General features: G+C 43.4%; 1 protein-coding gene across 3 annotated transcripts in view; it reads right to left on the minus strand.

Moving 5' to 3' along the window:
* The window catches only part of LOC124787841 (chitooligosaccharidolytic beta-N-acetylglucosaminidase), a 218,769-nt gene that overhangs the window by 74,743 nt on the left and 119,812 nt on the right, over nt 1-24,214 (minus strand). Inside the window, exon 1 of one of the 3 annotated variants that reach the window (XM_047254786.1) lies at nt 19,395-19,494. The exons of the other annotated variants lie outside the window; for them this stretch is intronic. Coding sequence (XP_047110742.1) covers nt 19,395-19,449 — 55 coding nt within the window. The 5' untranslated portion in view covers nt 19,450-19,494. Of the gene's footprint in view, nt 1-19,394; nt 19,495-24,214 lie in introns of those variants that run through there. 3 annotated transcript variants of the gene reach the window in all.

Here is a 24,214-nt window from a genome sequence, read left to right on the forward strand (position 1 = left end):
ACCCTCAGTCCTAAGACACACCTGTTAGTACTTTCATCACGGCCAAATAACCTGCAAATCATTAACTTACCATGCGTGTAATTCAACTTTCTAGTTATCTCCGAAATGAAACAGCGTTGATTATCAGTCCATACCACGAAAAGAATGTTCACTGCATTATACAGGGTGTTACAAAAAGGTACGGCCAAACTTTCAGGAAACATTCCTCACACACAAATAAAGAACAGATGTTATGTGGACATGTGTCCGGAAACGCTTAATTTCTATGTTAGAGCTCATTTTAGTTTCGTCAGTATGTACTGTACTTCTTCGACTCACTGCCAGTTGGCCCAAATGAAGGAAGGTAATGTTGACTTCGGTGCTTGTGTTGACATGCGACTCATTGCTCTACAGTACTAGCATCAAGCACATCTGTACGTAGCATCAACAGGTTAGTGTTCATCACGAACGTGGTTTTGCAGTCAGTGCAATGTTTACAAATGCGGAGTTGGCAGATGCTCATTTGACGTATGGATTAGCACGGGGCAATAGCCGTGGCGCGGTACGTTTGTATCGAGACAGATATCCAGAACGAAGGCGTCCCGACAGGAAGACGTTCGAAGCAATTGATCGGCGTCTTAGGGAGCACGGAACATTCCAGCCTCGGCGTCTTAGGGAGTACGGAACATTCCAGCCTATGACTCGCGACTGGGGAAGACCTAGAACAACGAGGACACCTGCAATGGACGAGGCAATTCTTCGTGCAGTAGATGATAACCCTAATGTCAGCGTCAGGTAAGTTGCTGCTGTACAAGGTAACGTTGACCACGTCACTGTATGGAGAGTGCTACGGGAGAACCAGTTGTTTTCGTACCATGTACAGCGTGTGCAGGCACTATCAGCAGCTGATTGGCCTCCACGGGTACACTTCTGCGAATGGTTCATCCAACAATGTGTCAATCCTCATTTCAGTGCAAATGTTCTCTTTACGAATCAGGCTTCATTCCAACGTGATCAAATTGTAAATTTTCACAATCAACATGTGTGGACTGACGAGAATCCGCATGCAATTGTGCAATCACGTCATCAACACAGATTTTCTGTGAACGTTTGGGCAAGCATTGTTGGTGATGTCTTGATTGGGCCCCATGTTGTTCCACCTATGCTCAATGGAGCATGTTATCATGATTTCATACGGGATACTCTACCTGTGCTGCTAGAACATGTGCCTTTACAAGTATGACGCAACATGTGGTTCATGCACGATTGAGCTCCTGCACATTTCAGTCGAAGTGTTCGTACGCTTCTCAACAACAGATTCGGTGACTGATGGATTGGTAGAGGCGGACCAATCCCATGGCCCCCACGCTCTCCTGACCTCAACCCTCTTGACTTTCATTTATGGGGCATTTGAAAGCTCTTGTCTACGCAGCCCCGGTACCAAATGTAGAGACTCTTCGTGCTCGTATTGTGGACGGCTGTGATACAATACACCATTCTCCAGGGCTGCATCAGCGCATCAGGGATTCCATGCGACGGAGGGTGGATTCATGTATCCTCGCTAACGGAGGACATTTTGAACATTTCCTGTAACAAAGTGTTTGAAGTCATGCTGCTACGTTCTGTTGCTGTGTGTTTCCATTCCATGATTAATGTGATTTGAAGAGAAGTAATAAAATGAGCTCTAACATGGAAAGTAAGCGTTTCCGGACACATGTCCACATAACATATTTTCTTTTTTTGTGTCTGAGGAATGTTTCCTGAAAGTTTGGCCGTACCTTTTTGTAACACCCTGTATACAGCAGGGATTCTAAACTAAGCGACACAATTTGTTTTTGGCGCCTGTAGCAGCCGCTACGGAAAAAAATGGCCAAGTGCGAGTATTCCTCGCACGCTGAGGGTTCCGTAGTACAAACTTAACATATAGTTCATCCGTCCTGGGAATCGAGAATCTCAACGATTTCTTCTTGTTATCAATTTATTGGTCGTGGGAAGTCCAAGATGGTAACAAAATCTTTACAATAGTTCCTCACACTAGCGCATACATACAAACATGACTGCAACTTATATTTAATATTTGCATGCATTGCTGTTCGTCTATCATGCTTCTGACGGATGATGGATGCTATGAATGTTCAAATGGCAAAAGATATTTTTTATGTGATATGATTACATCATAACGATTTTCAGTTTTTTTGCTTTACTTGTGCTATGAAACCCTGTTTCTTGCCGAACTTCATCATTCTAGGTCAACGGGAAGTACACTACAGGTTTTGATGAGTGAGTTTGTATCAAAATATGTGACATAAATGACCGAATCGTTTGATTACATAGACTTACAAGCTTAAAGTTTTTCCACCGCCAAGAGACCATATGGCATAAACTTAAACTTGAACCGCGGATATGTTCCAGGGAAAAAGGGGACAGACAGGCAGACAGATAAAAATGACGAAAAATTGTTTTCGCATGGTATAATTACTGATTAGCAATTTTCGGATTTTTTCGTTTGGTTTTACTGTAAAAAGGCCCTTTTTGCCAAATTTCATGACTCTAAGTCAACGGGAAGCGCCCTACAGGTTTTGATGAGTGAATTTTCGAGTATCAAAATATGTGACGTAAATGGCCGCATCTCACGATTGCAGTTACTTACGCGCTTATAATTTTTACGCCGCCAAGAGACCATAGACCGTAGTATGTGACATAAATGTGAACTTGTTACTCCAACTTGTTCCAGGAAAAAAGAGTCTTAACAGACGGACAAACAGACAGACAGATAAAAAATGACCAAACATTTTTTTCGTCTTATGTAATTGCAGATTAACAATTTTCAGATTTTTTTCCTTTACTTGTACTTTGAAACCTTGGTTCCTACCATATTTTATGTTTCTAGGTCAACAGGAGCACCATATAGGTTTTGATGAGTGATATTCGTTTTGTAAAACCCCGCGCACAAACCTGTTTGATGAGTGAGTTTGACAGTATCAAAATATGTGACAGAAATGACCGAATCTTTTGATTGCATCTACTTAGAAGCACAAAACGTTTACACCTTCAAGGGACCTTAGGCCTTAACATGCAACATAGATTTGAACTTGATACGCCAAACAGTTCCTGGGAAAATATGGTTCTTAGCAATCGGACAGACAGACAGATAGAAACACCGACAACAAAGCGATCTTAAAAGCGGTCCGATTTTATAGATTGAAGCACGGAAGCCTAAAAATTTAAAAAAAAAAACAGCTACAGATCGTGAGCAAAACAATGAGCTAAGTATTTGGCTCTGACCAATCGCTGCAGAGCTCAGTCGTGCTGACCGGTTACGTAGCCCCGTTAGAAGAGAAAGCGTTGCAGAACAAAAAGGCCAGTACGGAATGAAAAACCTACCTGGCGTGTCAAACAATGACTAGAAATACGAAATAAAGAGTTCCAATGCTTCCATTACAATCATTTCGAAATACATGTTCTGCAGTGGAGGCTATTATTTACAGTACGACACCATGAATGTGACTGAATTCTTCTGCCATCAACGGTAGAAAATTCTGACTCGACACCTGTATAATGAAGATTTCTCGTTCCAAAGAACAAAATGCGAATATTACGCCACATTACCTACAATTCGCTCTCAAGTATCATCAGTTTTGATTTTTTTTGTGTACAGATGTTGCGTTATAAACTAAGGGAAAATATTGTAGACTTTCACGTTTTCTCTTTCGGTCGCTTATTTTTAATTCCGGCGCTGTAGACAGAATAATGTATGGCACATCCTTGATGTGCAGTTCCAAAAGCTTTCGCAGACGAGATTGCTAAGGGACTATGGTGCGTTGGATTGATCCTGTAGTCTGCTGAAATCCTGCTGATGGAAAACATTTTTATCACAAGCCCAATAAATGCAGGAGACGTCTTGAAAATGGAACGTCGAAGCGAATGTAAACGACACCGTTGCGATAGTGCCTCTACGGGAATTTCGCCAGATTTACGCAAATGCCTCAGTAATAGTAGTATGGTATTCTGCCTAACGGCAGGTCTTGTCATGAGTTAAGCCTCTTCCACTTTTGTCTGTCCGTAGCGAGTCTTTTCATTTCTGAATATTTGCCTCCTTTGATATTGTCCAGCACTTGATATTTTATTTTCCCTCTTCCCCTCCACCATTCCTTCTATTCCTTCCTTCAGTAAACAGTCCCTCCTCAAACAATGTCCAATCCAGTTCCGTTTTCTCTTTCTGATGACTTTCAGCATGTTTCTTTCTTCTCCAACTATTCCAACAGCTGACAGACGCGAGTGCCTTTGCTAATAGCAAGACATCGCTTGCAGCGCCTTGCCAGTGCTCGTGACCGTATCGGTTGAATCCTAGACGACTAGAAAACAGTGACCTGGTCAGGTAAGCCACGATTTCAGTTGTTAAGAGCTGATGGTAAGGTTCGAGTGTGACACTGACCCCACGAAGCCATGGCACCACGTTGTCAACAAGGCTCTGTGCAAGCTGGTAGTGGCCCGATAATGGCTGGTTGGTTGATTCAGGAGAGGGAATCAAACAGCGAGGTCATCAGTCCCATTGGATTAGGGAAAGATGGCGAAGGGAGTCGGCCGCGCCCTTTCAAAGGAACCATCCCGGGATTTGCCTGAAGCGATTTAGGGAAATCACAGAAAACCTAAATCAGGATGGCCGGCAGCTGGTTTGAACCGTCCTTCTCCCGAATGCGAGTTAAGCATGCTAACTATTCCACCACCTAGCTCGGTCCCATAACGGTGTGGGATATGTTTATATGGGATGGATGGAATGAGTCGTCTGGTCCTATTAAGCCGATCATAGGTTTGAAATTATTATGTTCGGCTACTTAGAGACCATTTGCAGACATTCATGGGCTTAAGTTTTTGTGGATTACGATACGCCGTGTTACTGGGTCACAATTGTTCGCGACTGGTTTGAGGAACGTTCTGGACAATTCGAGCGAATGATTTGGCCACCCAGATCGCCCGGCACGAACCCCATCGAGCACTTACGGGACATAATAGAGAGGTCAGTTCGTGCCTGAAATCCTGCACCGGCAACACTGTCGCAATTGTGGTTGGCTATAGAGGCAGGATGGCTCAGTATTTCGGCAAGGTACTTTCAACGACTTGTTGAGTGCATGCCACGTAGAATTGCTGCACTACGTCAGGGAAAAGAAGGTCGGACACGATATTAAGAGGTATCCCATGACTTTTGTCACCTCGCCGCGCGGGATTAGCCGAGCGGTCTTGGCGCTGCAGTCATGGACTGTGCGGCTGGTCCCGGCGGAGGTTCGAGTCCTCCCTCGGGCATGGGTGTGTGTGTTTGTCCTTAGGGTAATTTAGGTTAAGTAGTGTGTAAGCGTATGGACTGATGACCTTAGCAGTTAAGTCCCATAAGATTTCACACACATTTGAACATTTTTCGTCACCTCGGTGTATTTACAGAACAGTACAGATACTGAAATAAATTATAGTGAAATCGTGCCAGTAGCCTATTTTAAAACACTGTCAGTGAAATTCCATGTTCACTGGGGAGGTGCTTCCCGGATTCAAAACAGGAGATACAATAGGAACATTAGGATCGTACACAGACTTACAGTTATTTGCATCACAGTTCACTGTCGACTGGGACAGTAAAGAGAGCGGTGTGAATCACCCATCGCCAGGCACTTCAGTGTGACTTGCAGAGCATGTATAGAGGGCGTAGCCGTTACTTGAGAAAGGTGGAAGACAGAGAGGCAAGCAGCGGTAGCAGCTACTCGGACCTGGACTGGAGTGGGGACCTGCTGGCCGCCTACTAACCGCCGTCTGCGGAGTCAGCTGACTGTCGGCCTTGGACCACTTCTCCAGCACTCTGCACCTGGGAGGACTCCATTCCATGCAACTTTGGTCTCCTTACACGTAGTAAATTTGCATTACGGCATCAATATTCATTCAACTATCCAGTGCAAATATGTAACTCTTTACAACAGGTCCTATTTTTGTTCTTCGTGACAAATAGGCTGAACAACCACAGTTAAAATCATTCTGAGCCGCCACTTTTCGTTTCTACCTGCACATAACACTTTTCATGCACGTTCCAAGCGTAAATTAGCTCGTCTGCAGTACTGAAGAGCACGTCACTCCACAGGTGATCTCCAGGCTCCTATAAATCAACATATTTGCGTATATGCAATTTCATTGTTAGAAGAGCGAAAATTCGCCTCCTTCGACGACTTAATAGGTTGATGCATAAGCTCGTAGCGTTTTTCTGTAAGTTTAATAAACACGACAGATATACATAACAGAGACTTTAGGCATCAATAATATATTGTGCTTCAGTATTTACAACAGTCTGCCAATGCTGGGGTTAACTTTTCGATTCCACGATTGTAGAAATTATGCGGTTCCGAGACGAAGAAATCGTCGAGCTACGTTCGGAGCGCATTTTCATCCGGAAGGGAAGTTCCTTGAAGGTTGTTCAATAGAGAACGGAACAGACGAAAATCTGAGGGCGCAAGATCAGATCAATAAGGTAGAAGGGGAATGACTTCCCAACCCAACTCCTATACAGTGTTTCCTGTCAGTCTAGCAGAATGCGGACGAGCGTTATCACATGTCCACCTGGTCGTTGTTCTTGGACTATGTCTGCAGGATATATGAATTGTTGTATGTAAAGTTAGCAGTGACGATTAAACCTCGGCGAAGTAATTCGTAGCACACCTTACGGTCGCTGTTCCACGAGATGCCTAACATTATCTTTCGTGGGTGCATGCAGGTCTTTTAACCACACAGGATAGGGATAGTCGGTGTTGTTCACCAGCCAATTGATGCCGAGCAAGCAGGGATGCACATATGGCAACCCACTGATTTTTGTGATTTTGGAATAGAGCTTGCGGTACCCATACACCCGATTTTTTAACTTTCCCCGTTGCATGCAAATGTCGCACGATGGTGAAATAACCACAATTTACGACATTTGCCAGTTCTAGAGTACGCTGACATGGATCATTGTGGATTAATGCGGTTAAACGATCTTCATCAAACAACGAAGATCTTCCTGAACGTGGAGAGTCACTAATGTCAAAACGATCATCTTGAAAATGAGAAAAACGTTTTCCTGCGGTGCTCTGTCCAGTGGCATTAACCCCATATCGGCGCAAATGTTTCTGGCTGCCTCCGCTGCTGTCACCCCTCTACTGAACTCAAACAGAAAAATATGTCGGAAATGTTCCGATTTCTGCACCTGGCACTCCATTTTCTATCATCCACATCTCCACTCACTATCTCCAAATGACGAAATGACAGAACGTAAACTCAAATAGCAACAGTGAACTACAACTAACAAATGACAATCGATAAACAAGCCCATAACAATCGAAATACCAACAAGCAAAACAAAAACGCTACGTACTTATGCAGCAACCTAGTAATAAGAATCGCGCTGTTCGAACGGAAGATAATGATAAGAAAAGTCATTAGTCCAAAGACGTGAAAGTTCCACACTAAGAAAATAGAAGAAGAATAAACAACGTTCTGTCGGTGAGTGACAGCTCGTGGGTTAGAGGTAACTTATATTAGTTTTTCTTGAATACATTATAGCGTATTAACGGAGTAGATGTTTGAAACAACTGCTCAGAGCATCGGCGACTATCCAGACGGCAATTGCTGCTGCTGGGGCTGCAGCGCGTATCCGACGAAGGTACTGCGAGAAGGCATGCACTTTCTCTTGCTCTCTGTCTAAGCAAGTGTATGCAATGCTGCCTTGTCTCAACCTCCTACCGCGAAACATACGGAGCACTGAAAACACTGGTTTTGTTCCAGTGGAAAAGATTACTACGCAGCGAGGGATCAAACGAAAGCGTTCGCCTTACGAAAGAGCTACTTGACGCAGAGAAAATAGCGCGTTATTGTTTTACGAACTGAACTTCTGACCATACGCTTCGACAAGTTTCATCCAAATCAATCACAACCAACTCCATCGCACTGGATAATCAGTTTACTAAAGATGTAATCTTGCACTCCGTCGAAAAACAAAAGAGGGATGATTCTGTGAAGCCTTACAGAAAATGACATGCAGAAATGTTCTAAACAATGGAAGCATCGAATGCAGACACACTGATCAGCCAGAACATTATGACCTACATCCAAATAACCGGTATGTCCCCCTTTGGCACGGATAACAGCGGCGACGCGTCGTGGCATGGAAGTAATGAGGTCTCGGGAGGTCGCTGGGGTGAGTTGGCACCACGTCTGCACACACAAGTCACCTAATTCTCCTAAATTCCGGGGAGGTGGTCGATGAGCCACATTCAGTCACATTCCAGATGTGTTCGATTGGGGGCAGATCTGGCGAGTTGGAGATCAGCACATCAACTGGAACTCGCCACTATGTTCCTCGAACCACTCCGTTACACTTCTGGCGTTGTCACATGGCGCATTATCTTGTTGAAAAATGCCACTGCCGTTGCGAAACATGATCGTCATGCGTGGTCTGCAAGCAGTGCACAATACTCCTTGGCCATCATGGTGCCTTGCACGAGTTCCACTGGACCGATAGATGCCCAGGTGAATGTTCCGCAGAGCGTAATGGAGACGCCGCCAGCTTGCCTCCATCCCGCAGTACAGGTGTCAAGGAGCTGTTCCCTGAAAGACGACGGATTCGCGCCCTCCCATGAGCATGAGCATGATGAAGAAGGTATCGGGATTCATCAGGCCATGCGACGCCTTGCTACTGCGCCAACGTCCAGTGCCGATGGTCATGTGCCCATTTCAGTCGTAGTTGCCGATGTCATGGTGTTAATGTTGGCACATGCATGGTCGACGGCAGCAGGGTCCCGTCGTTAGGAGTATTCGGTTCACTGTGTGTTAAGACACACTTGTACTCCGCTCAACATTGAAGTCTCATGTTAGTTCCTCCACTGTTTTAGCAGTCTGCCCAACCTACGACTTCCGACATCTGTAGTGAGGAGTGGCCGCCCAACCCTACGACATCTGGACGTGGTTTCACCTTGGTTTCGCCACGTATAGAAGACACTCACCACCGCACTCCCTAAGCAACTCACAAGCAGTGCAGTTTCCGAAATTCTTATGACGAGCCTTCAGGCCATCACAATCTGCCCTCGGTCAAACTCAGACAGATCGCGTGTCCTCCTTGTTCTACACACGGATTCCACGCTCACTGATTCCACATGTACCGCGCGTGTGTCTGAATAACGGTCATTACTGGCCAGGTGACGCTGCTGGCGCCTGGACAGGTTTATATACCGGATGATCAGAAAGTCAGTATAAATTTGAAAACTTAATAAACCACGGAATAATGTAGACAGAGAGGTAAAAATTGACACACATGCTTGGAATGACATGGGGTTTTATTAGAACGAAAAAAAACCATATTGCTAGACGCGTGAAACATCTCTTGCGCGCGTCGTTTGGTGATGATCGTGTGCTCAGCCGCCACTTTCGTCATGCTTGGCCTCCCAGACCTCAGTCCGTGCGATTATTGGCTTTGGGGTTACTGAAGTCGCAAGTGTATCGTGATCGACCGACATCTCTAGGGATGCTGAGAGATAACATCCGACGCCAATGCCTCACCATAACTCCGGACATGCTTTACAGTGCTGTTCACAACGTTATTCCTCGACTACAGCTATTGTTGAGGAATGATGGTGGACATATTGAGCATTTCCTGTAAAGAACATCATCTTTGCTTTGTCTTACTATGTTATGCTAATGATTGCTATTCTGATCAGATGAGGCGCCAACTGTCGGACATTTTTTTGAACGTTTGTATTTTTTGGTTCTAATAAAACCTCATGTCATTCCAAGCATGGATGTCAATTTGTACCTCTCTATCTACATTATACCGTGATTTATTCAGTTTTCAAATTTATACTGACTTTTTGATCACCTGTTATATAGTAGATCGGTGGTCATAATGTTCTGGCTGATCAGTATATATGTGGACTCGAATATGTGAATCGATCATGTGGATCCAAACTCGTATGAGAGCCTACATCAGCAATTCTTCACTTCCGAAACGCATTTCATTCAATAGGACACCTACGCTTATCAACAAAAGTTCAATCATATGGTGTATTAACAAACGTTCTGACTCCACTGTGGATATCTTGGTAGACAAAGTATTCTATCTTGCACTGAGTGTCACGGATGTAGCCAATAACTTCAGGCATACCCCAGCGAACTGTGTTAGAACCCTTGCTCTTCGTGTTGTATATTAACGACCTGCCAGATAAGTCCAACATTAATTTCAGATTTTTGCAGTTTATTTAGGAATGTGCAGTGAACTACTATCACAAAAAGCTGTACATTTATCCAGTCAAATCTTGGTAACATTTCAAAGTGTTGCAAAGATTGATATCTTACCATAAATGTTCAGATATGTAAAATTTTTTACTTAACAAAATAAAAAAATAAGTATCCTATGACTACAATATCAACGTGCGACAGTAGGTAGCAGTCAATGCATTCAAATACTAGAGTACAACAATTTGTAGCGATATGAAATGGACATCACATAGACTCATCCTTAGGTAACGGATGTGGTAGACTACAATTCATTGTTATGACGTGCGACCCGTACCAAATGGGGCTAACAAGGTATATTGAACGTAATACAAAAAAGGTGGCACGAATAATCGCATACTTGTGATACTCAGAGGAGAACGTTACGGAAATGTTTGAAAATCGAAATTGGTTCAAATGGCTCTGAGCACTATGGGACTTAACATCTGAGGTCATCAGTCCCCTAGAACTCAGAACTACTTAAACCTAACGACATCACACACATCCATGCCCGAGGCATGATTCGAACCTGCGACCGTAGCGGTCGCGCGGTTCCAGACTGAAGCGCCTAGAACCGCTCGGCCACTCCGTCCGGCTGAAAACCGAAATTGACAGGCTGTGCAAGATAGACGCAGATACTCGCGAAAGTCTACTTTCAAAGTTTTAAGAAGCAGTATGAAATAAAGAATCTATGAATATACTAAAATTTTGTCTGTATCTCTCCGCAGGGAATGCGAGAACAAGATCAGATTAATTACAGCACGCATGGAGGCATTTAAGCAATCATTCTTCCCGCACGAGAATGGAATGGGAAATAATCTTAAAACGTAGTACAAAGGGAAGCTCCGTCTGACAAGCAGTTCACATTAGTTTGCAGGTGTAGACAATCATGTATTTTGCGCAGTTGGAGTAATTTTACTAAAATTATCATTTGTTGAACTAAATACATTATACTGTAAGCTAACTATTTGAAAAATAAAGATTCCTCGCCCCTAAATTCTTGTATATTATTCATCAGTCCGAGAACTTTTAGAATGTCGTGCACAGATGTAAATAAGCAGGAAAGGGGTATTGGAGTTAAGACCCTGTCGGCGAGAGGGTCATTACTGACGAAACACAAACGTGCATAGGACAATGATTGCGAAGGATGCCGACCGTATCATTGGAACAGAAACCACCCAGGCATTCGCTTTAATCATTTTAGGAGAAACACGTAAACGTACTAATTCTAGGTGGCCTAGCAGGATTTTGAATTTCTTCATTTTTAGAACGCGCGATCGGGTCAAATGTGCGTCCTCGCTCAGAATGTAGATAAGATCTTTACCGTTTAATTAGTAAACAATAGGTTTACACACAGCTTTGTACCATTTCTGACAACTAGCTCGAGAACAGAGGGGGAGGATATTCGTTCTTAGCTCTTGTGTAACGCCACAAAAGCCGCTCAGCGGGTTTATTTATCTGAGCCTCGTTCCGCACGCCTCGGATGTAGGATGGCGACCTCCTCTCTTAACCGGCTGCCTTTCCCCCCACCAGGCTCCCCACGAACTCATTCATCAGATCGGCCAGCCGCTGCCGGCGCGCAACAACTGTACACCGCTACGAGGACGTTCCTCCGAGGCTGCGACACCCGGTATATTCACATCGAGCTCCCAAAACCAGATTTCGTAAACGAATTTCCCAATACCTCTTTCGTTTGGTCATGTAAAGACTCCAATATCATTTCTGGAAATGCGATCCGAGGTGCCGAATTTCCACAATCGATATTCGCTGCCATGTAAACAAACGGAGTGACTTTCTGTGCAGTGAGGGAGAAGTAGAAATATTACGCTGGGCATGAAGTGATGTACCACCAGTATTTAATTCAAGAGAGCTGATTTCCAGAGGCCATATCTGATCGAGCTAAGAAAACCACTTCAAACCTTAACACGTAATCACGACAGCGAAAATGATTCCGGAAATTCGGTTTTCGTCTTTCGGAAGTTTTGTCACATGTAAAACATTTACAGGTACCAGCACATGTCCACTGCACTCCCACCTATACTGAAACTCTCGTAACGGTGAATCGCGGGCGCAATAGTGATACAGCAGATTCCGTAGGCTATATAGGTTACGGGAGAAATCAGGGTACGGCGGTGGAAATACCGTTTGTAGACTAACGTCAAGTGAACCGAAAACTTCATCGATTTGCAAAAAGTTGCTACATAAAAGTATACTGAACATGCACAGCACTCCATGTTTTTTATATGAAATGGAGGAGGGGGAGAGAAAGGGAAAGGATGGGTAGAAAACTCATGACTTCTCAGCCGCACAGGCCACTGTAGCAACGCAGTGGGGAAAATTGAAAATTTGTGCCGGACCGGGACTCGAACGCAGATTTACCGCCTCTCATGAGAAGTTGCCTTAATCGCTGTTTTTTCTTTTTTCCTCTCAATTTCCTGATTATAAAGCAACCTATAAAAAAGAGGTCTATTTGCCACCGCCACTTTAAACCTAAAAACAACTTCACGTGTTGACCCCTAAACATGCCTATCTCAACAGTTATACCTAAACTAAGAAAGGAGGAAGAAACTAAGACAGGAGGAAAGAAAATGGGGGAGAGGGTATCAAAGTTATACAAGACAAAAAGGTTTTTTTTTAATTTTTGCTAGGACTTGTGAAGTGAAGTCCATGAAAGCCACCGGTAGCCGTGGAGAAATCCATGTACATCTTCTGGAAATAAAAAGGAGTACCGTTGGGGATCATAGACCGCTTCGGCCATCCGGACACGGTCCCTGACCATCTCAAATTTCCAACTTGTCGCACGCTGCAATGCTGCACCCCCTACTCGTAAATTATTGTTTCCCATAGGAGCTCGGAAAATATTAGTGCATCCGTACTGAAACAAACTTCAAGGAGCCTTCGCGCTCTTACAGAAATTTACGGAGCTGAGTGGAGTGTGTTCAGCCAGACATGTCCGACAGAGCACACCACTCAGATATATACAATGTATGACACGTCCATCAATTTCCAAAGGTATGACATTGCAAATAGTTCTAGCACGGCGGTAACACTCCTCACGTCCCTTCCTTGAACGATATGGTGTTCCTCTCAAGTCATTGGCCTGGTAGAACCAGTTTCAAATCCTTGGTATGCTGATTTATATTTACCAAGGTATCTCTGAGACACGTCATGCGAATGGTAGACTCTTTTTTTTTTGTTTGTATAAATCACAGCTAGATTCCTTCCCCAACGTCCTCCAAGTGAGCTAATGGTGCGTCTTTAATGACCTCTCCATTACTCATACACTAAACGACTCACAACACAGTGCGTGGCGGTGGATACCTCATACTAATCCATTTGCGTACTGAGCGAGGGAAAAATGCCTGTCTTTAGGCCTCGGTACATGCCCTCATCTCTGTTATTCTCAAGATCACAGTACAAGATAAATGACTGAGGCCGCCGAATTGTCGGATCTTCTTCCTCGGTTTTCGGTTCTCTTAATTTAACCAGCAGGGTTTCGCGAGAACGATGTCGTATTTATTCTAATGAAATGCATTTACATCACCGAGCATCTCCATTACACTTACGCATGGGCTATACCGACCTGCTACGTTACGATCCTTGCTGAGTGTGTCTCAATTTGATATCTGCTGTTACACACACTTGACAAAGGTTACAAATGCTGGAATGATCTACTGGGTGTACCGGGATGAATGGTCAATATACACGGATATGACAGGAACGATAATTCGAAGCAGAAAAGTCCAGTAAATATGGTCTGTAAAGTGCATATCTTAGGAGCTACGTGCACTTCTTAAAAAAAAGATTCAAATGGCTCTGAGGACTATGGGACTCAACATCTGAGGTCATTAGTCCCCTAGACTACTTAAACCTAAGCACATCACACACATCCATGCCCGAGGCAGGATTCGAACATGCGACCGTAGCAGCAGCGCAGTTCCGGACCGGAGCATCTAGAACCGCTCAGCCACCGCGGCCGACGCACTTCTTCATCCTCGCTTCTGTGAGGCATATTTAAAACCAATGTTCAGGAGGGTTTTTTGTTTTTTTTTGTTTTTTGCTTCGAATGATCGTTCCTGTCGTATCCATGAATACTGACCATTCTCATGAGACGCACTATCCATCAGCAAACTACAATCCAGGAACCCGACACCACTTGTAAGGTGCCTATCTTAGGGCTACCTGCAGCAACAAAAATTTGTTTTTCAATATTTCTCGCGATTATTGAACGAATTTAAAAATTTAAAATTCTGTCATAATCTACTCATTAAGAGGTAGAATCTTACCTTAAGGCTTTAACACAGTAACATAAGTATTACATTTACAAACTGTGATCTTGCCTTAAGGCAGCGCAATTGACGGCACGCAAATACCTTGATTGTATTTGAAGGTGAGAGCATATAGTGACTTCCAACAAACTTTAGACATAATTTCAACTCTTTCGTAAATTTTTCTCCCACTGACACAACACACACAATGGAGGAAGGAAAAACTTTTATCGCTTATTACTTTTTCGTGCAGTAAAACCGCCACATCATGCATGACGTTTTAATTTATTTCTTCTTGACTATTAACTTCAGTCGCAACACATTTTGCAGACAGTGCCCAAATACAGCACTGAGTGCTCCACAAAATTATATCATTGTACTACACGTGGTTCAGAGAAAATGACGTCATAAAAACTGAGGTGCGAGAAAAACTAACTTTTGCCTGAAACGGAGAGCAAATTATCCAGAATACATTTATACAGTGTTTCATAATAGGAGCACTTGGCGACTTGCAACAAACGCTACGCATAGTTTCAAGCTTTTGGTAAACTTCTTCTCGCCTAAATGATTAAATTCAAATTTTAACAAATTAACTCATCTGTAAAGTAACCAGACATTTGAAGCTGTTTGATACACGGGAGTTCGATTCTTTAAGTATCGGGAGTTTAGTAAGAAACTAGATTTGCCCTCATTAGCGCCTGGAACGCGGTTTCTTTTACTGTCACGCTGCACATACCCAACACCCTAGTAACAAATCTGAGTCTTGCATCCGTTTTGCTTAAAACGGATTTTACCTGTTCTACCTATTTCATTCATTTTCTTAGTGTTACCCCTAGATATTTAAATGATGTGATTGGCTCCAAATGTTTTCCACTAATCTCGTAATCGAATACTATTGTGTTGTTTCTTTTCGTTCTTCGAATTATTCTGCATTGTCTACATTTAAAAAGAGCTGCCACTCACTTTACCAAGCGGAAATTTTGTCCAGGTCCTTTTCCGTTAAATTTTTTTGAAATATAATTCTTGGAAATAAAAGCGGTCGTAATAGTCTATTAAAATGTTATAATAAAAACAGTCTAGAGCACATGCAATTATTTTATTTCATTTCATAAATAAAAATAAAATTACTGTATGCAGTCCAGAGTGTTTTTAACTCAAAAAATGTTTTCTATTATCTTATGAGTCCATCGACAGTAGTATCGCCAGCGAACATTCTCACTGTGCATGTCACACTACCTGATAAGTCATTTACGGCACTGAGCACGCCATCAGGTCACCTTGGAGCACTCCCGACGTTACTCTCATTCTTGCCTCACATTCACCGTCCAAGATACGGTACTCGCTTCTATTAGTCAAAAAATCATCCAACCAACTCCATATCCCTGAAGATAAAATGGTGCGGTTGAACATCTGTTGGAAATCTAGCTGCTTGTCTGCATCTTTGTTTGCATGATATCGTGTATGAATAACTCAAGCTTCGTTTCAAGCGAGTGTTTTTCCACAATGTGTGCTGATTGATTGAGAAAATGTGTTTTTACTCAGGTATCGTCGTCATGTTTGTGCTTACATTATGCTCTAGGACCTTACAACCAACAGATGACAGCAAACTTGATATCGACTAGACGTAATCACTTCTTTCCTTCGTCTGTGACAGGACAACCCTAGCGAAATACCTTGAACATACTGCCCTCACGCATAAAAGAATTATGGTTCTGAACTACGTACATAAGGAGTGTACATGATTGTGTCATCACAACAACTAAAGTATTCCAAGACACGTATCTCCGATAAGTTTGCTTTACGAAAATTACTTTGTCTACCCTCGGAAATATTAACCTACTGACACTCGAACGTAAAACTGACCAGAAAAATTTATCAAAACTGCTGCGTCAGTTGTTCGATTACTCGTCCAAATATGTTTCATCTTTCACTTTTTTAGTTATAGTCGCTTCGTGGTACTGAGTGCGAAGTTTGGTTTGCTGTAGAACCTGCTTAATGTAGTCTCTCTCTACAGTTTGTAGCCTAACCCTCTTCCACACACACACAAACACACATACGTATTATTCCATTACCAAATTAACAGTTCCTCATTTTAGTTAAGTCATAAAGGTCTTTTCTACCTAATTCCATTCAGTGTCTCTTTATTGGTTATGCGATGTACGCATCTAATCCTCAGCATTCTTCTTTAACACTACATGTCAGTATGTCCTATTCTCTGCTTGTCTGTACTGTTTATCGCCCACGTGCCACATCCATGACTGTGGCTTATATTTTAGAAAGAGCATTCTCTTCTCTAATAATGTATAATAGACGAGGGTTCCACGCGATGGGTCCGTATTTTTAACGCTTTGCTGTACGAGCTATCTCGCTCATCCTATATTCCGATATTACGTATTAACCATGACTAAGTACAACACCAGGAACACAGTGTATGGTATAAAACATATTTCAGATGAATATTGAGCACCAAATGTCACAAAAAATTTAGATTCACGGCAAGCATCAGTTTACATTAAGTGCTTGGTGTTTATGCATTACGAGCGCCTTCGATACAAATCTTTCGTTTAATGCAAATAAAGTACACAGAGAGAAAATAAGTACAAATGACTGTAAACTCTTGTGTGTGGTGTTGTTTGGAGGGCGGTAACTGAGGGAGGTGATGGGTGAAGGGATAGTGGAGCTTGGTTGACTCTTCCAGGTTAGGACAGGGTGTAACATTATTAATAGCGAAAACTGACACGAGTGACAGTATACGGTAACAGAAGGAAACACGTGAAAGAAACACGGCCCGTGTTCTCAGTAGCTGCCAGTGACTTCAGTATGAAACAGATGTACTCCTCGTTAGTAAAAATGTATCTGAAAAGTCTCCATGTTACTGGGCTCAAGTTTTGTTTCCGTAAACGATGTGCACAACAGAGAATGGAGGATCAGAACAAATTTAAGCGTTATTGGAGCTGTCAATGCTACAGAAGAGAGGGCTGAGCTGGCCGGCCATATGGCAAGGATAACGCACTATAGCCTACCCAGTACACAGCTACCTAAAGAAATAAATGAGACACGAAGACGTCATAGATCCCACGAGTAGATGGCGGGAAAGCATTCGGAGCGAGCGTAAGATCAGGGGTCTAGTTGACAACGCCACATAAAATAAAAACAGGAAGAAATGATTAACATACCCTTAAAACAAACAAGCAACAACAATTATTTGTACAATGATTTTAATTGCGGTCGTCGTATACAAATGATGTCACGCCAAAAACACCCGCGGCCGAATGCACTTCTCCCTCGTCATACCATGTTTTTCTTTCATACTCCCAGATAATGTAAATGTTTTCCTTTGAATTACTGCACTGCACAATCATCTGACATACTTTTAATAATCCACATGTAGTTACTGTTAAGGCAGAGCACTCAACCAAATACACGTATGTCTTAAAACATTCTTTACGAATCTTCTTCAGTCGGAGATAGCGTTCCATTGTAGTTGTCAGTGCTCACATTGTGACTCATTGGCAGAAATAAATGAGACTAGTTGTGAAGTTTGCTAATTACCTTATAGAAAACTGCACAAGCTTCCTTTGCAGTAAGTATATTTATGAAAACTAATAACGAACATGTCATGGCCGCAAACGAAAGAATATGCAAAATTATTTTTAAAAATTACAGAGATCAGTAACAGCAACAGTGAGAGACGTTCATAGCCCTGCTGACACATTGCAGAATACGCAATATCGTGTGTTCATTAGCTTAAGATGATATCCAAAGTTCCGACTATTCAAATGGCTCTGAGCATCATGGGACTTAACAGCTCCGACTATTCCTTTCATATGTATATGGGTGGGTGGGTGTCTTCCACATCTCCTCCTAAACCAGCGTGACCGATTTCAGCCAATCTTGATACAGATATCCCTTACTGTCAGGCAACAAACGCCGTCGTAGTAAGAACCACCTACTTATCACAGGTCGGGAGATATCGTGCAGGACGTTTAAATTTGTTACTTCAGTGCTACTATCTCTATTCGCAACATAGTGTGTAAACAGTATCTACATATGCCGCTGAATGTACCTACAAAATTATGCCACTGTATGACACATAGATCGGGAGATATGACATCGTTAACATCGAGATGCGTGAAAAAAATGTCGCATCATGCCTGAAGTTTTAATACACTCATTCCTTACTGCTAAGACACTCCTACAGTCGAGACAACTTAAGTAAATCCCTGACACTTGGCAGCGCTTTTGAAAGGTTTCAAATGAGAAGCGTAAGCGGCTGTAGGCGAAAACAACTCACGTTGTCGACGCGCGAAGCAGCTGGACTTAAACAATTGTACATTATGCGTATTTCTTTGTACGACTATTTCATAATTTCGAAGGTGTTTTCACGAATATATGGAAATGAAATTTTTTCGGTATTACACTACAAACACAGTACATCTCAAGCTTCCGTTTTTAACAGAAAACTGGCGAAATGGATACCCGGGCCGTGCTAGGTTTAGCAGCTAGTGTTTCTGTAAGTGTAATCATTGGCACGAAAATACGTCTTTGACACTAATCGTTGTTAAAGGTAGAGTTCGGAGTTCCCCAGGCTAACACACAACGGAATGAAACTGGACGTGTTTATGACGCTGTTCTTCACAGCCACGATTTTCTAGAAGAACATCATAAATACATCACTTCAGAAAACATCGCTACAAACTTTTCCACCACTAATCAGTCTCCCTTTACGGCTAGACCAAGACATATATTTTTTGAGCGTAGTTTCCACCAGAAGACTGTCACAAGAATGCTTTCCGGCAAGTCATCCGCGTAGTATAGGACACACAAGAGCGAAATGCAGCAAGATGGCAAGCTACGCAGAGCGTTACGCACAGTTACGCAAGTCAGGGCGGGGAGCGCCCCTCTGCGGCCGGTGTTCCCGTTTCATGCACGCGAGTCTTCCACGGACGCACCCCGCGAGACGATCGCTCACTGCTCACGCACTGCGTGGCTGGCTGTTAGCGGCTGCCGTGAAGCGGCGGCTCTCGGGGGGAAAGTTCCTCCCGCTGCAGCGGCGGCCGTGGAGGGGGGCCACCATACAGTCGTGTCCACCGAACCAGCCGCCGCCAGTTGGTTCCGTATGCACAGGAATCGACTATCGCGCCACGGCATGGCAAGCACCTGCGTGCACGCACACCGTCCCTCACCGTTCCCGGGCAGCTAAACATAAATAATGCGGAGCGTACCAGCAACGAATGCGGTCGGTTGCTCTCATAAAGGTGTTACCTTCGACAGAATACTCTCTGACTAGGCCAGACCCAACTGGAGAGGCAGGGAGGGGGAGACGGAAGCGGGAGGGGGCGAAACCCCTCCCCCAAACATATTTCGGTAGAAGCTGAACGGTGTCCACTACGCTCATAACACTGTAATATTAAATGAATTTTATCCGTAGTGGATGCTGTCGAACTCCGTGACTATACGAGGTTGTAGAAAAATATCCGCTACCAGTCACAATAAAAGGTTGTTTATTTGTCACACGACCGGTTTCGGGCTTGCGCCCATCTTCAGGTGTTTATACATTCATGTACATGTTTGTACAGTTGGAGATCACTGTATAAATACAAAAAATTATTTGCTGGTGACTACACAGATATAAGAGGGACAATTGCAAGTGGTAAGGCAGCATTTGACGAAAATATATCTGTACTTACAAAAAGATGAAGCACGATTATTACAGTTATGCTGTGGTGATAGTTTTGCCACTTAGTTACACACTTATGGTCATTTTCACGTCCATATATCAGTTTTACCAAGTATAGCTCCATATTTACTGACAGCTTAAATAGTTTGCAATATCTTACAACAATAATTCTTCCCCCGCGCCATTCGCAAGTGGAACGGGGCCGAGGGGACCAATTAGTGATACTGTCACATGCCGCCAGGTGGTTTTCGCAATATGATATAGATGGAGTTGAATCAACGAAAGTAGTAACCGCTATGAGACAGAAATCAACAGAAGTTAACGGTCATCAGCAAAAAAGACATGTCACAACTGTCGTCTACTGGCATAACAAAAGTCACGGGATAGCGATACGCACAAGCACGGATGGCGATAGTATGGCGTACACAATATACAGGGTGAAAAGTATTTAAACCGACAAACTCTGGGAGGTTGTAGGGGACATCAAAACAAATATTTTTCCCTCATGTCTTTTTTTCCTATGAGGATTATTTAAACCGGTGGAGGCCGTATTACGCTCTTCAGTTGTAGGCAACTGCTGTCCACCAGTGCAGTAGTGCATTGTCTCTGTTTACTAATGTAGCGATACACCTGGAGTGAGTACACTGATATGGTTGGTGCGTACTACGTAGCGCACCACAACGAACGAGCTGCACAGCGGGTTTATCAGCAACAATATCCTAATCGCCGTATCCCGCATCATACGACCTTTGCTGTTGTGTATCAACGTCTGCGTGAGACCGGGCCATTTAGCAGATTACCTAGACAGGGACGTCGTCGCACGGTAAGAACGCTGCAAGTTGAGGAAGCTGTCTTTTAGCATGTGGAGCGGGATCCTTCAATCAGCACTCGTGCAATTACACGTAACATAGGACGAATCAGACGAATGTAAGAACAGTCCTTCGAGAGCAATTGCTACGTCCATTTCACTTACAGCGTGTCCACAACCTGGAACCAGTTGATTATCCACCCAGAGCACAGTTTTCGCAGTGGTACCTGGAACAGTGTGAAATGCATCCTACATTTCCATCCTCTGTGTTGTTTACCGATGAAACAACGTTCGGGGGTGATGGAGTCTTCAATATGCACAATTCGCATGTTTGGAGTGAGGATAACCTACATGCCACAGCTACTAGCGCTTATCAAGTGCGGTTCTTCGTTAATATGTGGGTCGGTGTTGTTGGGGACTGTTTAATTGGGCCGTATCTGCTACCTAATTGTTGTCTCGTGGTCATAAAAAAATAGAAAAGTGTTTGTTGGTTTAATTAATTTGCCGCCAGAGAAATCTTCCTCTACCAGTTTAAATACTCCTCATAGGAAAAAATGATTTTAGGGAAAAATATTTGTTTTGATGTCCCCTACAATCTCCAGAGTTTGTCGGTTTAAATACTTTTCACCCTGTATAAAAGGGCGGGTCATTGGTGGAGCAGTAACTTATACTCAGGTGGTTCACGTGAAACGGTTCCGACGTCATTATGGCCGCACGACGGGAATTAACAGAGTTTGAAAGCGGAACTTTCCATTTTGGAAATCGTTAGGGAATTCAGTATTCCGAGATCCACAGTGTCAAGAGTGTGCCGAGAATACCGAATTTCAGGCAGTACCTCTTACCACGGACAACGCAGTAGCCGACGATCTTCACTTAACCACCAAGAGCAGTGGCGTTTCCGAGGAGTTGTCAGTGCTAACAGACAAGCAACACTGCATGAAATAACCGCTGAAATCAATGTAGAGCATACCTCGGACGAATCCATTAAGAGCCGGCCGGGGTGGCCGAGCGGTTCTAGGCGCTACAGTCTGGAACCGCGCGACCGCTACGGTCGCAGGTTCGAATCCTGCCTCGGGCATGGGTGTGTGTAATGTCCTTAGGTTAGTTAGGTTTAAGTAGTTATGTCCCATAGTGCTCAGAGCCATTTGAACCACTTTTTTTTTTATCCGTTAGGACAGTGCGACATGTGGTGTCAATGGGTCATGGCAGCAGACGAATGGCGTGAGTGCCTATGCTAACAGCACATCGGCTGCAGCGCCTATGCTCTGCTCGCGACTATATTGGTTGGACGTAGACGATTGTACAACCGTGGCGTGGTCAGATGAGTCGCGATTTCAGTTGGTAAGAACTGACGGAAGCTATGGACCCATTGTCAACAAGGCACTGTGCATGCTGGTGGTGGCTCTATAATGGCGCGGGCTATGTTTACATGGAATGAACCGATCAATGACTGGAAATTGTTATGTTCTGCTACCATTTTCAGCCATTCATGGACTTTATGTTGCCAAACAAATCAAATGGTTCAAATGGCTCTGAGCACTATGGGACTTAACTTCTGAGGCCATCAGTCCCCTAGAACTTAGAACTACTTAAACCTAACTAACCTAAGGACATCGCACACATCCATGCCCGAGGCAGGATTTGAACCTGCGACCGTAACGGTCGCGCGGTTCTAGACTGTAGCGCCTAGAACCGCTCGGCCATCTCGGACGGCCGTTGCCAAACATCTATGGAATTTTTATAGATGACAATGCACCATGTCATGGGGCCGCAACTGTTCACGACTGGTTTGAATAACATTCTGTATAATTCGAGCGAATGATTTGACCACCCAGATCGCCCCATATGAATCCCATCGAACTTTCATGGGACATAATGGAGAGGGCAGTTCGGTCATAAAGTCCTGCACCGGTCACACTTTCGTAATTTCGGAGGAAGGCAATGGCAAACAACCTCCGCTAGGACCTGGGCTAGTAGGTGGTGCGGGTCCCCCCGCATCGTCCCCTACGCTACTCAGAGTATGGGATCTCATCATCATCATAGAGGAATCTTTGCTCATATTTCTGTAGGGGGACTTCCGACGACTTGTTAAGTCCATGCCACATCAAGTTGCTGCATCACGCCAGGCAAAAGGAGGTATGAGAAGATATTATGAGGTATCCTATGACTTTTGCCACCTCCGTACATTAATGATAAACTTAATGAACTAATAAACAAATACACTAGCAATCGTGAGTTTTATTTGTATTTTATCGTAATTTACTCAGATAATAAATGCTCAGTTGATCGTAAGATTATTTCAAGCCATCCACATCAGTTTTCCAGCCTGGGCTTCAAAAAAATGGCTCTGAGCACTATGGGACTTAACATCTATGGTCATCAGTCCCCTAGAACTTAGAATTACTTAAACCTAACTAACCTAAGGACATCACACAACACCCAGCCATCACGAGGCAGAGAAAATCACTGACCCCGCCGAGAATCGAACCCGGGAACCCGGGCGTGGGAAGCGAGAACGCTACCGCGCGACCACGAGTTGCGGGCAACCTGGGCTTCTTCAAAGCCATCTGGCATTGTCTCTTGCGACAAATTTCACACGTTAAACATTTTGATGCTTTAAATCATTGATGATTTCAAAATGAAATGTTACCTTATGTTAACGTGGAGAATCAGACTACAGACAGATGAGATTATCGAGCTGAGTTAGCCACCTGCTTATGAGGCCCCTCAAAATTAACTACTTGAATTTTAACATGTCATTTTATGTTCTTTGATATCAGAATCTCTACTCCACTTTAAATTAAATGGTAATCAGGGAGGTAATTTTGCAATCTTTCATTTCAGTTTCAGTTGATTTAATTATTCGTCAACCTCTCATTTAGTTTAACTGAAACTTACTCATACATTTATTTACGTTCGGTGTCAACTACCATTATTTGGGTAAAATGTGAAGGTCTCAGAGTTGTGTTTGCTAGTATTATAGTTTTCAAATTGACTAAGATGTTGAGTCCCATAGTGCTCAGAGCCATTTGAACCATTTTTTTTTTTTTTTTTTCAAATTGACTGTGTGAGCCGTGTTCTTATCAGATTTTCGGACAAATGCTCACATGTTATATTTCTGCGAACTTCAATTTTTTGGATGTTATACTGGAATTTTCCGAATGGGACGGAAACCGGCCGATGGCATGTACATGTACACACAAA

Source organism: Schistocerca piceifrons, chromosome 3 (assembly GCF_021461385.2).
Source record: "Schistocerca piceifrons isolate TAMUIC-IGC-003096 chromosome 3, iqSchPice1.1, whole genome shotgun sequence".
NCBI classification, from domain to species: domain Eukaryota; kingdom Metazoa; phylum Arthropoda; class Insecta; order Orthoptera; family Acrididae; genus Schistocerca; species Schistocerca piceifrons.